Here is a 12875-nt window from a genome sequence, read left to right as displayed (position 1 = left end):
TCCTTTAGTGAGTAGAATGGTTGATCCATTAGCAAGTCTTTGAGTTTCCTCTTCAGGTCTTGATTTCTTAAGATCTTCAAGTGGTTGGGGAGGCTATTGAAGACCTTTCGTCCCTTGTAGGTATACTTCCTGCTGTATTGAGTTGTATGGTGAGCTGGGAGAAGGTAGGCTGTAGCTCTTCGAGTGTTGTGAGAGTTGAGAATCTTTTCCTCTTGTAAGTTCACACTGTTCAGTATAGTTAATCACTGCAAGAGTTAATCACTGCAAGGATGTATAGTGATATCACAGTCACAAGTTTTAGTGATTTATTAGCTTCCTGCAGCTTTCTGTAGGGCGGAGGTCAGCTAGGGTTCTTATAGCTTTTTGCAGTATTCTTGTAAGGTTCTGCTCTGTGGTTCCACCCCAGACCACTAATCCATATCTTATGTGGGACTCCACTAATGCATATCATGCAGTCTTAGTTGCTTCCTGTCCTTCTATCCATTTAGTTCTACGCATTACATAAATTCCAGATCCTTTTTGTTTGGACAACACTTTATTTGGGTACAAAGCCTAAATAATGCTTTGCTTATTAGCATAGCAAATTATTAACATACACATGCCCGCGGTTAGCATGTGACGTCCTATGGGCCCGAGAATAAGTTGTGCCCCCTTCATCCCTTTTAATATGAATAATCAAATAATAATATGAATAGTCATATTATGATTTAACACAACCATAAGGCTTGTTTTATTGTGTTTACTTTTCATAGTTGATTAACATGTTCGCGGCGGCATGGGAGCGATCGCTCCCATACAGAACCCTAATGCCATCCTGGTGGGTGCGATCGCTCCCATGCTGCAATGCAGTACGAAATGATTTATTTTTAAGCCAGGATTAGAGCTAGAAACTTGAAACCTCGCACAGCACTGCTCAATAGTATACTGTATTTTGTTGTGGTGGAGGTTGGTAGTAAATTTTCCCGTAAAATCCCCGTCTGGCAATCTCAAAATTCTACTTTTGTCCCGTCTTTTTCCCTCCATTTGGCAATACAATTCCAATGGGACCGGCTACGTTACAAGCAGTGCTGCTATATGTTGGTGTTTAGCGAACTACGTCGACTCTCGTTGTAAAGCAGGACATCCTCGCACGTTATTTGCTATTTGTCAGACCGAAATTGGAAAGCCAATCACACGCGGCAATTGGGTTTGTTCGATGCTGAGGGCTGCGCCGCACCTGGGATACACCCGCCATTTGACGTGCCGCCGCGAACGTGTTAATACCTGTGTTGTAAAGTAAAAACTTAAACCGTCAATCCTTATTCTATTTTTCTACGTATTACCCACTGTTATCGAGACACTTGGAATGTGGGATTAGGTTCTGTATTCTGATTAAACATCTCAGCCTTCAGAGGTTTTAGCAATATTGTCACTGCAAGTTCTTTGTCATTCCCGATATATTTTCCATCCGTAAATTCCTGCAACTTTGGAAACAGGTGAAAATCACTTGGTGCTAAATGGGCTGGAGTTAAAAAATAGATTGACCAAAGATTTTACTTCAGATGTCGAAGTTCGTGCTGAAGCATGAGACCGGGCATTGTCATGAATGAAAAAGACTTTAGCCGACAGCACTCCACTGCTCTTGTTTTAGATGGATTCTGAGTTTATTGTTTTACTTCGTGACATGAAATCAACATGGATTTATCTCAGTCCCTGTTCAAATTTTGATTTTCCTTTTTGAGTTTTGTGGGCAAATTTGTGTGATGCCAATCTATTGACTGATTCTTACTTTCTTGAGTATCACTACCTCATGTAGGAGTGATGTGAAATTTGTAGAAAAAGAATCATGTGATGTTGTCAAAACAAAATGTCGGTTTTCCTATATTTTGTTCAATATTATGCTAGTGATGGCCTCCCACTCCTATCTTCATCATGCACGTTAGTCTTTTCTTGTTTAAACATGTTACACCTCTTTCTTACTGCTGACTCACCTATCACATCTTCACTACACACAGCATTAATTTGCCTATAATTTTCAATTGGCTCAACTTTCAAAAACCGTCAAGTCAAGTCAAGTCAAGTCAAATAAATCTTTATTCAGACATACAACAATGTGTACATGAATGCGTCTTAATCTTAAACTATAACTAATACTAAAACCATTTTCCTGATCCATTTTATTTCTTTTTTACATATTTACATGTTTATTTACATATTTGAACATAGTGCAGTAAATTCTTCAAAATTATAAAACTCTCCATTAATTAAAAAATTCTTAAGCTTTTTTTTGAACTTATTTCTGTTTTCCTCATTTCTGATGCTACAAGGGAGAGAATGAAAAAATTTAACCCCAATATAATCAGGACTTTCTTTAAATTTTTCTTTTTTATGCTTTTTAATTATAAAATTTTGTTTGTGCCTAGTATTGTTAGTATGTACATCCTGCTGTCTTTGCAGTTGTGACTCCCGGCTTTTAACATATAATATAGTCTTATATATGTAGAGGCTGTAAACTGTAAAGAATTCTAATTCTTTGAATGATTTTTACATGATTCATTTTCATTTAAATTAAGGATGCACCTTATGGCCTCTTTTTGTAAATGTAAAATTTCATTTAAGTTAGATTTATTTGTTCCACCATAAATTTCAATGCCATAAGCAATATGGGAGTGTATATTTGAATAATAAACCACACACAAAATTTCTTTACTGCAAAGGGGAAATAGTCGTCTTAAAGTAAAAATACCGGAGCTAATTTTATTACATATTTTATCGACATGTGAGGTCCACTTTAGTGTACTGTCCAAGGTTAGACCTAAAAATTTGGTTTCACATGCAAAATTTTCAAATATCTTTTCGCCAGACTTTTTACACTCAAATTTGATGAAGGTTGTTTTGTTTTTATTAAGTAAAAGGTTTTTTTCATTTAAATAATCTCCAATTATTTTGAGCGAATCTGTCATTTTTATTTCAAGAAGTTCAATATTCTTTTCATGCATAGACATACTTATGTCATCTGCATACAAGCAGAGGGCATTGTTTTCTACCCGTTCAGATAAATGTTCTGGCATCCCTCCCAAGTAGCACAGGAACAGGAACGGACCCAACACAGATCCCTGAGGAACAGAATACTTAACTTCCCTAACATTAGATCTAACATTGTACATCTTATTTCCATCTAAATACCCAATGTTAACAAACTGTTGGAGGCCCTCTAAATAAGATTTTATCCAGTTCACTTCTTTACCACTAATTCCATATGCTCTGAGTTTTTGCAGTAACTTTAAATGATTCACACTATCAAAAGCCTTAGACATATCTAAAAAGGCGCCAACAACATAATTGTCCTCATCCAACTTATGTAATACATTTTCAATATAAGAAATTAGAGCTGTAGTAGTAGATTTATTTTTTCTATATCCATGCTGTTCTTGATCTAATAAGTGGTTGTTTTCAAAATAATCTACTAGTTGAAAAAGTAAACTTTTTTCAAATATCTTTGATAGAGCAGGTTGAATTGCCAATGGTCTATAGTTTTGCGGATCTTTTTTATTACCTTTTTTATATACTGGAATTATTTTTGATATTTTTAGTTGAGCGGGGAAAACACCTGTTATTAGTGATGTATTAATCACATGTAAAAGTGGCTTCAACAAAACAGATTTTAATTCTTTAATAATTTTGATTGGAATTTCATCATAACCGGATGACCATTTAGGTTTTATTGAATCAATTATGGATGTCAAAATTGATTCATCGATGGTTTGACACCTAAATTTTATGTTTAAAATACTTTTATCAGAATTTTGTTGGGTTTTCTTTAATTTTGGTAAAACATTTTTGTCAACCATCTCAGCAAAATAATCATTTAAGATGTTTGCGGCAGCATATGGTTCTTCTATTTTTTTGCCGTTATGTTTCAGTGAAATATTACTATGACATCTTTCTTTTTTACTTTTTGTTTCAGAGTTCACAATTTTCCAAACAGTTTTGTTAACATTGGTAGAATTTCTAATTTTATTGTCAAAATGGTTTTTTTCTTAAGTTCTATCATTTTTTTGTATCTCTTCTTGTGTTCCTTAATATAATTCTTCAATGCTATGTTACTTCTATCATCTCTATACAAGTCATGTTCTGCAATTATTACATGATGCTCATTGATAATTTCATCATCAATCCATCCATTATTTACATTACTGGAAACTATTTTTGTTTAAGGGAAATGTAAATCGAAGTAATATTTTACAATGTTATAGAAATAACTAAATTTGTCTCCCACATTACAGTTGTAAATTTTTGTCCAATCCTCTTTGGAAAGGTCATAAATGAAAAGGTTAATGCTCTCTTGTTTATACCTCCTTTCATACTTATGTATTTTAAGATTTAAATTGTTTTTTGTACTTTTTGAACTGAGGATTTTAAAAAGTTGTCCATCATGATCTGACAATGCTGTAATTAAACATTCTACTTCAAAAAATTTCTTATCTAAATTAGTAATAAAATTATCAATGGCAGATACACTCTTTTCAGCAACTCTAGTTGGAATTTTAATTGTATATTTAAAACCATGCATCTGCATAACATTAACAAACTTCTTTTTCTTATTGTCTTCCCTCAAAACATCGATATTAAAATCACCCCCCAATAAACATTTTTTGTCAGTTTTACTTAAAATTTTCAAAAGTTCACTTAGTTTTTACAAATATATATCAACGTCTTGTGATGGTGTTCTATATACCCCAGCCACTAAAAATTTTTGTTTGCCTGCTTTAATTTCTGTTACACAAGATTCAAAGATTTTATCTTGATTAAGCGCCTGTAATGAACTTAGCATTATATTTTTTAATTCAATTTTTTCTGACACCAAAATTAATACTCCCCCTCCCCCGAAATCCGTTCTAGTGTACCAGGTCGAAACTTGATACCCTGGTATTTTGAGTTTTGTTATTTCATGTTGGTTTAATTTATGTTCAGTCAAAATTATAATATGTGGCTTTAATTCTTCAATTGTGATAATTAATGAGTCAATTCTAGTTGCTAGACATTGTATGTTTTGAAGGAAGACAGATATACTACATGATTTCTTATCATTATTGATTGTAGATGTTAATTCTAAAGATTTAGGTAGTACACTCACTTTGCTACCAGACATGGCCATGCCTGGGAGTTTAAAAAGTGACTTGTGGAGGTCTGATTACCAATATCTTTCAGTTGCATGGTTTCACATTCCAAGTTGATTTTTTTGTTTACATTTTCTGAGCTTAAATCTATTAAAGAGTCATCTTCAGGTATAGGATTTAAAGAAACATTCACTAATTCACCAATCACATGATTGCCCATATCACTTTTAACACCACTTAAGGGTATTACACTCCACATTTCACATTTAGTGGTGATCCGATTCCCCGAACTCAACACAGACCTATAGTATGCACCGTTAGTGCTGTTGTTAAACCTGAAGTTGTTCCTCTAAGGAGCAGGTTTAATTTCAAAAAGGCCAACTGGACGGGTTTTAGGGAGATAATTGACAGAGAAATCGCCAATATCCCTCCACAACCTGATATGTATGACTCCTTCGTCAAGCTTGCCCAAAAGGTTTCGAGAAAAATGAAACCTAGAGGCTGTCGAACCCATTACATCGCAGGACTCTATAAAAAGGCAAAGCCACTGCTAGAACGATACCAAGGTCTCTTTGACAATGATCCCTTTGTTGAGGACACACTTCTAGCAGGCGAAGAGCTTATGTCAGTCATTGTCGAAAACAGCAAAACTAAGTGGTGTGATCTTGTGGAGAGTTTAGATATGTAGGTGAACAGCAGACGGGCCTGGAAGTTCCTCAAGAACATAAATGGAGATGCGACAAAACCAAAAGACAACTTTACAACAGTTACTGCCGATCAAGTCGCTACCAACCTTCTTTTAAATAAATGGCAAAACCTATGGAAGGAAATACCGGGAGCCTGTTGTGCGTGATGTGGCAAGTGAGAATCACTTCCTGGAAGAACCATTCACCATGTCCAAGCTAACTGCAGTCATTACCAGCTTAAAGACTAATAGGGCTCCAGGTATTGACGAGATCAGAGTCTAACAACTAAAGAACCTAGGTAAAAATGCCATGCAATGGTTGTTGAGCCTCATGAATATGTGTGTAAGCGAAATGCATATACCAAAGGCATGGAGGAAAGCTCGTGTGGCTGCACTGCTCAAACCTGGGAAAGATCCAAACGATCCTAAGAACTTTTGACCTGTTTCTCTCTTATGCCACACATATAAAATCTTAGAACGTCTGATACTCAATCGAATCGGTGATCTTTTGGAACAAAAAATCATTCAACAACAGGCAGGCTTTTGATCAGGCAAGTCTTGTTGTGGCCAAGTTTTAAACCTGACCCAGCACATTGAGGATGGGTTTGAGAGAAAACAGATCACGGGTGATGCTTTTGTAGAATTAACAGCTGCCTACGATACCGTAAACCATCAAATACTCTTGGGAAAAGTGTACAGCATTACCAAAGACTATCAGCTGACTTCAATGATAAGCACTTTTCTTCATAACAGGCGGTTTTTCGTGTCCCTTCAAGGCAAGAAAAGTAGATGGAGGAATCAAAAAAATGGATTGCCTCAGGGTAGGGTCTTAGCCCCAGCTCTTTATAACATATACACTAACGACCAACCTTTGCCAAACGCTAAATGTCAGTATATACAGGGTGAGTTTTAATTGTCCCCCCCCCAACTTTTTTCTACATTTTTTCAAATATCAATCCCAAACCACTTCCAAACATTGTTGGGTAGTAAGTACTTCATTTTGACAAGGTGGTCATTTCCGGCCGCCATCTTGGATCCGCCATATTGGATGCAAAATTTTTTTTTCAAATGTAAAGGGGGGGATGTGACCCATTATTTCGAACTACATTTTTACCCTGATTACAATGCCGCAAACCGTTTTTAAAAATCTTGATTCATTCTAAAGTTATGAGGGCTTTTTAAAACTTTATTTTTAGCCCATTTTAACATTGAGCATTTACAAACTAAGACCATAATCTCAAAATAGTGCTAGATAAAGATAAGTAGATACTACCAGTAATTGTTGACCTATTTTCATTTGGTTATGATTGATGTATTTTTTTTTGCCGCCATCTTGGATCCGCCATTTTGAAATGTGATAAATTATTTTAAATATGAAGGGGGTGTTGTGACCCATCATTTCGAACTACTTTTTTAAGCTGAACTTAATTCCATGATCCGTTTTTCATTTTCATTTTTTTGATGTTGAAATATTGACATTTTTAACAAAAAAATTGCAATATTTCATAAACAAAACTTGATAACAAAAAATGGATTGCGGCATTGAGTTGAGCTTAAAAAAGTACTTCAAAATGATGGGTCACAACACCCCCTTCATATTTAAAATAATTTATCACATTTCAAAATGGCGGATCCAAGATGGCGGCCAAAAATAATACATCAATCATAACCAAGTGAAAATAGGTCGACAATTACTGGTAGTGTATACTTATCTTTATCTAGCACTATTTTGAGATTATGGTCTTAGTTTGTAAATGCACAATGTTAAAATGGGCTAAAAATAAAGTTTTAAAAAGCCCTCATAACTTTAGAATGAATCAAGATTTTTAAAAACGGTTTGCGGCATTGTAATCAGGGTAAAAATGTAGTTCGAAATAATGGGTCACATCCCCCCCTTTACATTTGAAAAAAAAATTTTGCATCCAATATGGCGGATCCAAGATGGCGGCCGGAAATGACCACCTTGTCAAAATAAAGTACTTACTACCCAACAATGTTTGGAAGTGGTTTGGGATTGATATTTGAAAAAATGTAGAAAAAAGTTGGAGGGGGGGACAATTAAAACTCACCCTGTATATGCCGATGATACGGCGGTGGCGGCACAAGGTAGGAGTTTTGAAGAGGTGGAACAGAAGCTGACTATGACTCTAAATGAACTTTCCCAGTACTAGTGAGTTGAATGTGAGGTGGCGTCTTCAGCATTGTCCTACACCCAAATATCTTGGTGTCATACTGGACTGCACACTGACATTTAAGGCGCATTGTATTCCGACAAAGGGTAAAGTTTTAGCGAGGAATAATATCATCAGGAAGCTCACCAGCAGATGCTGGGGTACTAACCCTAATGTTAGGGATGGTCAAGTCTCGAAATTTCGGGAAATTTTCGGGAAATTTTAAATCTCGTTACACGAGACGAGATTTCTTTTTGGCCGAGATTTTTATCAAGACAAGAATAATAATAAAAAAAAAATTAAAAACGCCTGCAGAAAGTCAATGCAATACCCGCAATACAGGAGCGTGTTGTAGTTGCGTTTCCTTTGCGAAGGCGTTCTTATTTAATTAATTCTTTAATTGTAAATATTACTTTAATTATTTTAATAATATTACTTTAATAACATTTGAGAAGTTTTGTTAAGTGTAAGCAGTGTGAGAAATGTTTTATTACTATAAAAAGTCAAAACAAGTAACTATTTTATAAAAATTAATATTGCTTTTATTTTATGATTTATTTTATTTTAGGATAAGTTGAACTCTATCCTAACTGATATCACTTTGTTTCCTAATCGTAGGCATTTTTAATAAGTTAGGCGTGATTAATAAAAAAAATTTATGCTGATGTTTTTAACAAAAGATTGTAAATATTCTTGCCTATTATCATTATTTTTGTATTTAAACAATCATCTAACAATGTTACAAAATCAGGTAAAAATTTTGAACGTGCATTTCCCGTTGTGTATGAGAAGGGATATCCCGTCTCGATCTCGTCTCGAAATTTTATGAGAAATAAAAAATCTCGTCTCGTCTCGAACTAAAAATCCAATCTCGTCCATCCCTACCTAATGTCCTCAGAACCTCAGCTTTAGCGCTCAGTGTGTCGTATGCGGAGTACGCTGCACCAGTATGGAATGCATCGTCACATACAAAAAAGGTTGACATTGCAGTCAATGACATGGCTCGGATTGTAACTGGGTGTTTGAAACCAACCCCAGTACACAAACTCTATCCTATCATAGGGATCGCTTCTCCACCAATCCGACTTGATGTCGCTGCCAACGCAGAAAGGACTAAGCAAGAGACGGACCCTCGTCACCCATTACACGGCCACCAACCTGCAGAGCGACGGCTTTGGTCCAGAAAGAGCTTTTTATCACGGACACGAGTCCTGGATGGATCACTCTCACGCAATCGGGTGGCAAGGTGGGAGGCTTGTTGACTAACCCTCCCATACCAGCCAGGGAGGAACTGGCTCCTGGTGGAGGCCTTCATTACACGGTGTGGAAGACCCTAAATCGAATCAGGGTCGAGGTACCAAAATGCAAGACAAACATGCGGAAATGGGGTCTCTCACCAGACGAAGAAAACATATTGTGTGCGTGTGGTGGCTGTCCTGGCCATCTGCTGATCTGTCCACGCCTAGACCAGTCTTGCACATTAAATGACACTTTACAATCGAGTGACAAAGCCATATTGGTAGCTAATTTTTGGAAAAGCGAAGTCTGATTTCCGGACATGGAAAGTAAGTATTTGGTGGTATTTTTAATTAGTGTCACCATTTTAAAACACTGTAATAAAAGTAGGGTGACTGCATAGCAACAAGACTGGCTTACACTGAAGAGAAAGCAAGAGGCAAGAGGCTGCACACCACATGGCTAGGAAATCTGTTCAGGGTGCTATGTGCATTTGTTCTTTAATTTCTAGATGACCCTTGTATTTTGTATTGTTCTTTGTGTTACAAGTTATTCAAACTAGGGGTAGTCTAGTGGTCGAAAACTCAACCAAAATATGTAATGAACAGACTTCTCTATTTTCACCCCAGGCTGTAAATAAAACATGTGGTTGGAATTTCTTAATTTTTACTTTCTCCCCCTATACCATAGTATATATATGGAGAAAGTATTGTTTTCGTCAAAATTTTCGAGTTTGAGTTTTGAGTGGATATATTCGTTTTGGGTCCCCCTGGACCCAAAAAAGTGGTTTTCGAAGTGATGTCTGTGTGTGTGTGTGTGTGTGTCTGTGTGTCTGGATGTGTACAGAGCTAGAGACTACACCTGTGGTCCGATTTCGATGAAATTTGGTATGTAGGTTCTAATCCATGGTATCTCCAGGCGTTTTTTTCATTTTTTTGAAATTTTGATTTTTAATGGGGATTTTCCCATAAAAACCCATAAAAAACAGGAAAAATCGGATTTTCTCAAAAATGGCCCGAACGATTTTGATAAAAATTTAGTATGTTGTAGCCCTTTAAATTCTGAACAAAATGGTACAAATCCCATTTCTGTAAAAATTACGGTTCAAAAGTTATGGTAAATTATGTTATTTTCCCATAAAAACCCATAAAATAACGAAAAATAGGGTTTTAGACAAAGATCCGGTTTTGATTTAACATAGTATGTTATGGTCCTTACAATTTTGATAGTTTTTTTTCACTTTTTAGAAATTTTTATTTTTAATGGGGATTTTCCCATAAAACCCCATAAAATAACGGAAAAATAGGATTTTCCCAAAAATGGCCCGAACGATTTTGATAAAAATTTAGTATGTTATAGTCCTTTATATTCTGAACAAAATGGTACAAATCCCATTTCTGTAAAAATTACGATTCAAAAGTTATTGTAAATTATGTTATTTTCCCATAAAAACCCCATAAAATAACGGAAAATCAGATTTCCCCAAAATTGGCCCGAACGATTTTGATAACAATTTAGTATGTTATAGTCCTTTAAATTCTGAAGAAAATTGTACAAATCCCATTTCCGTATATTTATTTTTATTAAATACATTTCATTACGACGCTGCAGGGTTGTATTGTGAGATTCTATTTTCTTGTTTTGCAGGTATCAAGGGTCACATGGCATTTGTCCACCGAGTAAACAACGAGGGAGAGACTGACCCATTCTACGAGACTGTCGGGCTAATTACACTGGAGGACGTCATCGAGGAGCTCATACAAGCAGAGATCATGGACGAAACTGATGTCTGGAGTAAGTAGTGAAACTTGACAAAGTGACTCAACCTTCCAACGTCATTGCATTCAGTAATACATTACATACCATTCCACAGGGGATTTCCATTTGTTCTTTTTATAGACATATCTATCCTATCACAATTTGTTTGTAAAACATATTTGATGAATACCTTTAAAATGTTACTTAATATGTTGTAAACTCACCTAACAATATTCATTTTAGGCTAGGCCTATTCTATAAATGCTTAAAGTTAATAAGTTAACAAAGATATACAAATTACAAAAGGTGTTTTATTGAAACAAATGAACAAACATTCAATGGAATTTAAAAGGCTTAACTTTATAATAAAAGGACTGACAATGGAGTGTGGGGGTTGAAATTAAAATAAAATAGAAGATAAGTATGAAATAAAGGTTCAAATAATTTAGATGTGCTATATCTCAGGGTAGGCTGTCGTGCTGGCTTGAATGCTAAGAATTAATAGATTAAATAGTGTCCAAATAATTAAGGTGTTACAAAATGAAACTTACAAAATCCCAACAGTGAAAAATCTAATTTTGATGTTGTCCAAAAGGTAAGTCCAATGTGCACTGAATTTAAAAGAGTTTAAAAGAAAAGTTTATAGGTACTTAATTTTTAAGATAATGTTGGAGTTAGTCCCCTTGAGGTTGACTATAATATAACTTGAATATAAACTGGGTTTTTCTTGATGATCTTCTATAATATTAAAACGAAACAGTGTTTTTTTATTTCACGATTCTGAATCAACCACTCGACGGATTTTCATGATTTTTGTGTTGAAATAAAGATAATTTTGAGAACTAGGGAATGCCGAAGCCATAATTTTAGTTTAGGGTCCCAGTTTTTTAGAAATTAAGTTTTAATTTTTTTAAAGTCTAGCAGCCGACGCTAAGATTCTAAACTAGCTTTTGGCATAAAATAATTTGCTTAACATAACAGCTGTAAACATTCAGCTTTTGTGTCACAAATTCAGCATTTGGATAAAAATGTAAAGACATACTTAGGGTTGACTATTTATACTATGTGTAATGCTAATCATTGATACGTTCAATTCTTCTGTAAGAGGATGACAGATTAATTAAATATACATAGTAAAATACTAGGATGTTCAAATTATTTTTTAAAGCAATCTTTGTAATCTTCGATTTGTTTTAGAGCAATATAATTTGTTTTAACTAACAGCTGGTTACATATAAACTATGGAACTATGAGGTTATTTTATTTACTCTTATTTTGTCATTGATTATAGGAAATAAGTAAGACAGGGTGTCCACAGAAAATTTGTCATTGATTTCCATGACTTTCCATGACTATCCATGACCATTTACCATTGATTTCCATGACTCACGAACTTTACTCAAAAATTATAATGTATCATACACACACAAAATACTGCATAGACAAGTTATTTCACAGAAAATACTGAAATATGTATTAAATCAAAACAAATTTTGTGTGACCAAATATGTTTTTATTCTATCATAGGCCTATACGATATGCATTTTAAATCCGACAATCTATATAAATAAAATTAGAGTTTTGTCTGTACATTGCTTAGAATAATGAACTTTTTGGTTATTTTTACATTTCATAGGTCAGAGAAACCGAATCAAACCTTATCTCAATTTCTGTCTGTCTGTCTGTCTGTCTGTCTGTCTGTCTATCTGTCATTCTCTTGGTAACGCTAAAATACGCACTTTATTACAACTACTCCTCAATAACTATAGCACTGTCCCGCCTGAAACTTATTTTCCAAATACTATACATATATGAGATGGTTTTAGACGTATTTCATCGAATATGAGACAGTTAGATATTTAACAGTAAACCCTTGAAAATCAAGTTTTTGTCGATTTTTGACGTGGAATTTCTGGAAGCCCATGT

At 34.9% G+C, this 12875-nt stretch overlaps 1 protein-coding gene across 4 annotated transcripts in view; it reads left to right on the top strand.

Moving 5' to 3' along the window:
• The window catches only part of LOC128995850 (unextended protein-like), a 116085-nt gene that overhangs the window by 58211 nt on the left and 44999 nt on the right, over positions 1–12875 (top strand). For all 4 annotated transcript variants that reach the window (XM_054422758.1, XM_054422007.1, XM_054421228.1 and 1 more), the window contains exon 5: positions 10839–10985. In XM_054422758.1, coding sequence (XP_054278733.1) covers positions 10839–10985 — 147 coding nt within the window. The remainder of the gene's footprint in view (positions 1–10838; positions 10986–12875) is intronic.

The sequence above is a fragment of the Macrosteles quadrilineatus genome, unplaced genomic scaffold (genome assembly GCF_028750875.1).
Source record: "Macrosteles quadrilineatus isolate MER2022 unplaced genomic scaffold, UCM_ALF_1.0 Scaffold_1__1_contigs__length_201487025, whole genome shotgun sequence".
NCBI classification, from domain to species: Eukaryota; Metazoa; Arthropoda; class Insecta; order Hemiptera; family Cicadellidae; genus Macrosteles; species Macrosteles quadrilineatus.
Note: the sequence above shows the minus strand (reverse complement) of the source record. Positions and strands in the feature narration are given on the sequence as shown.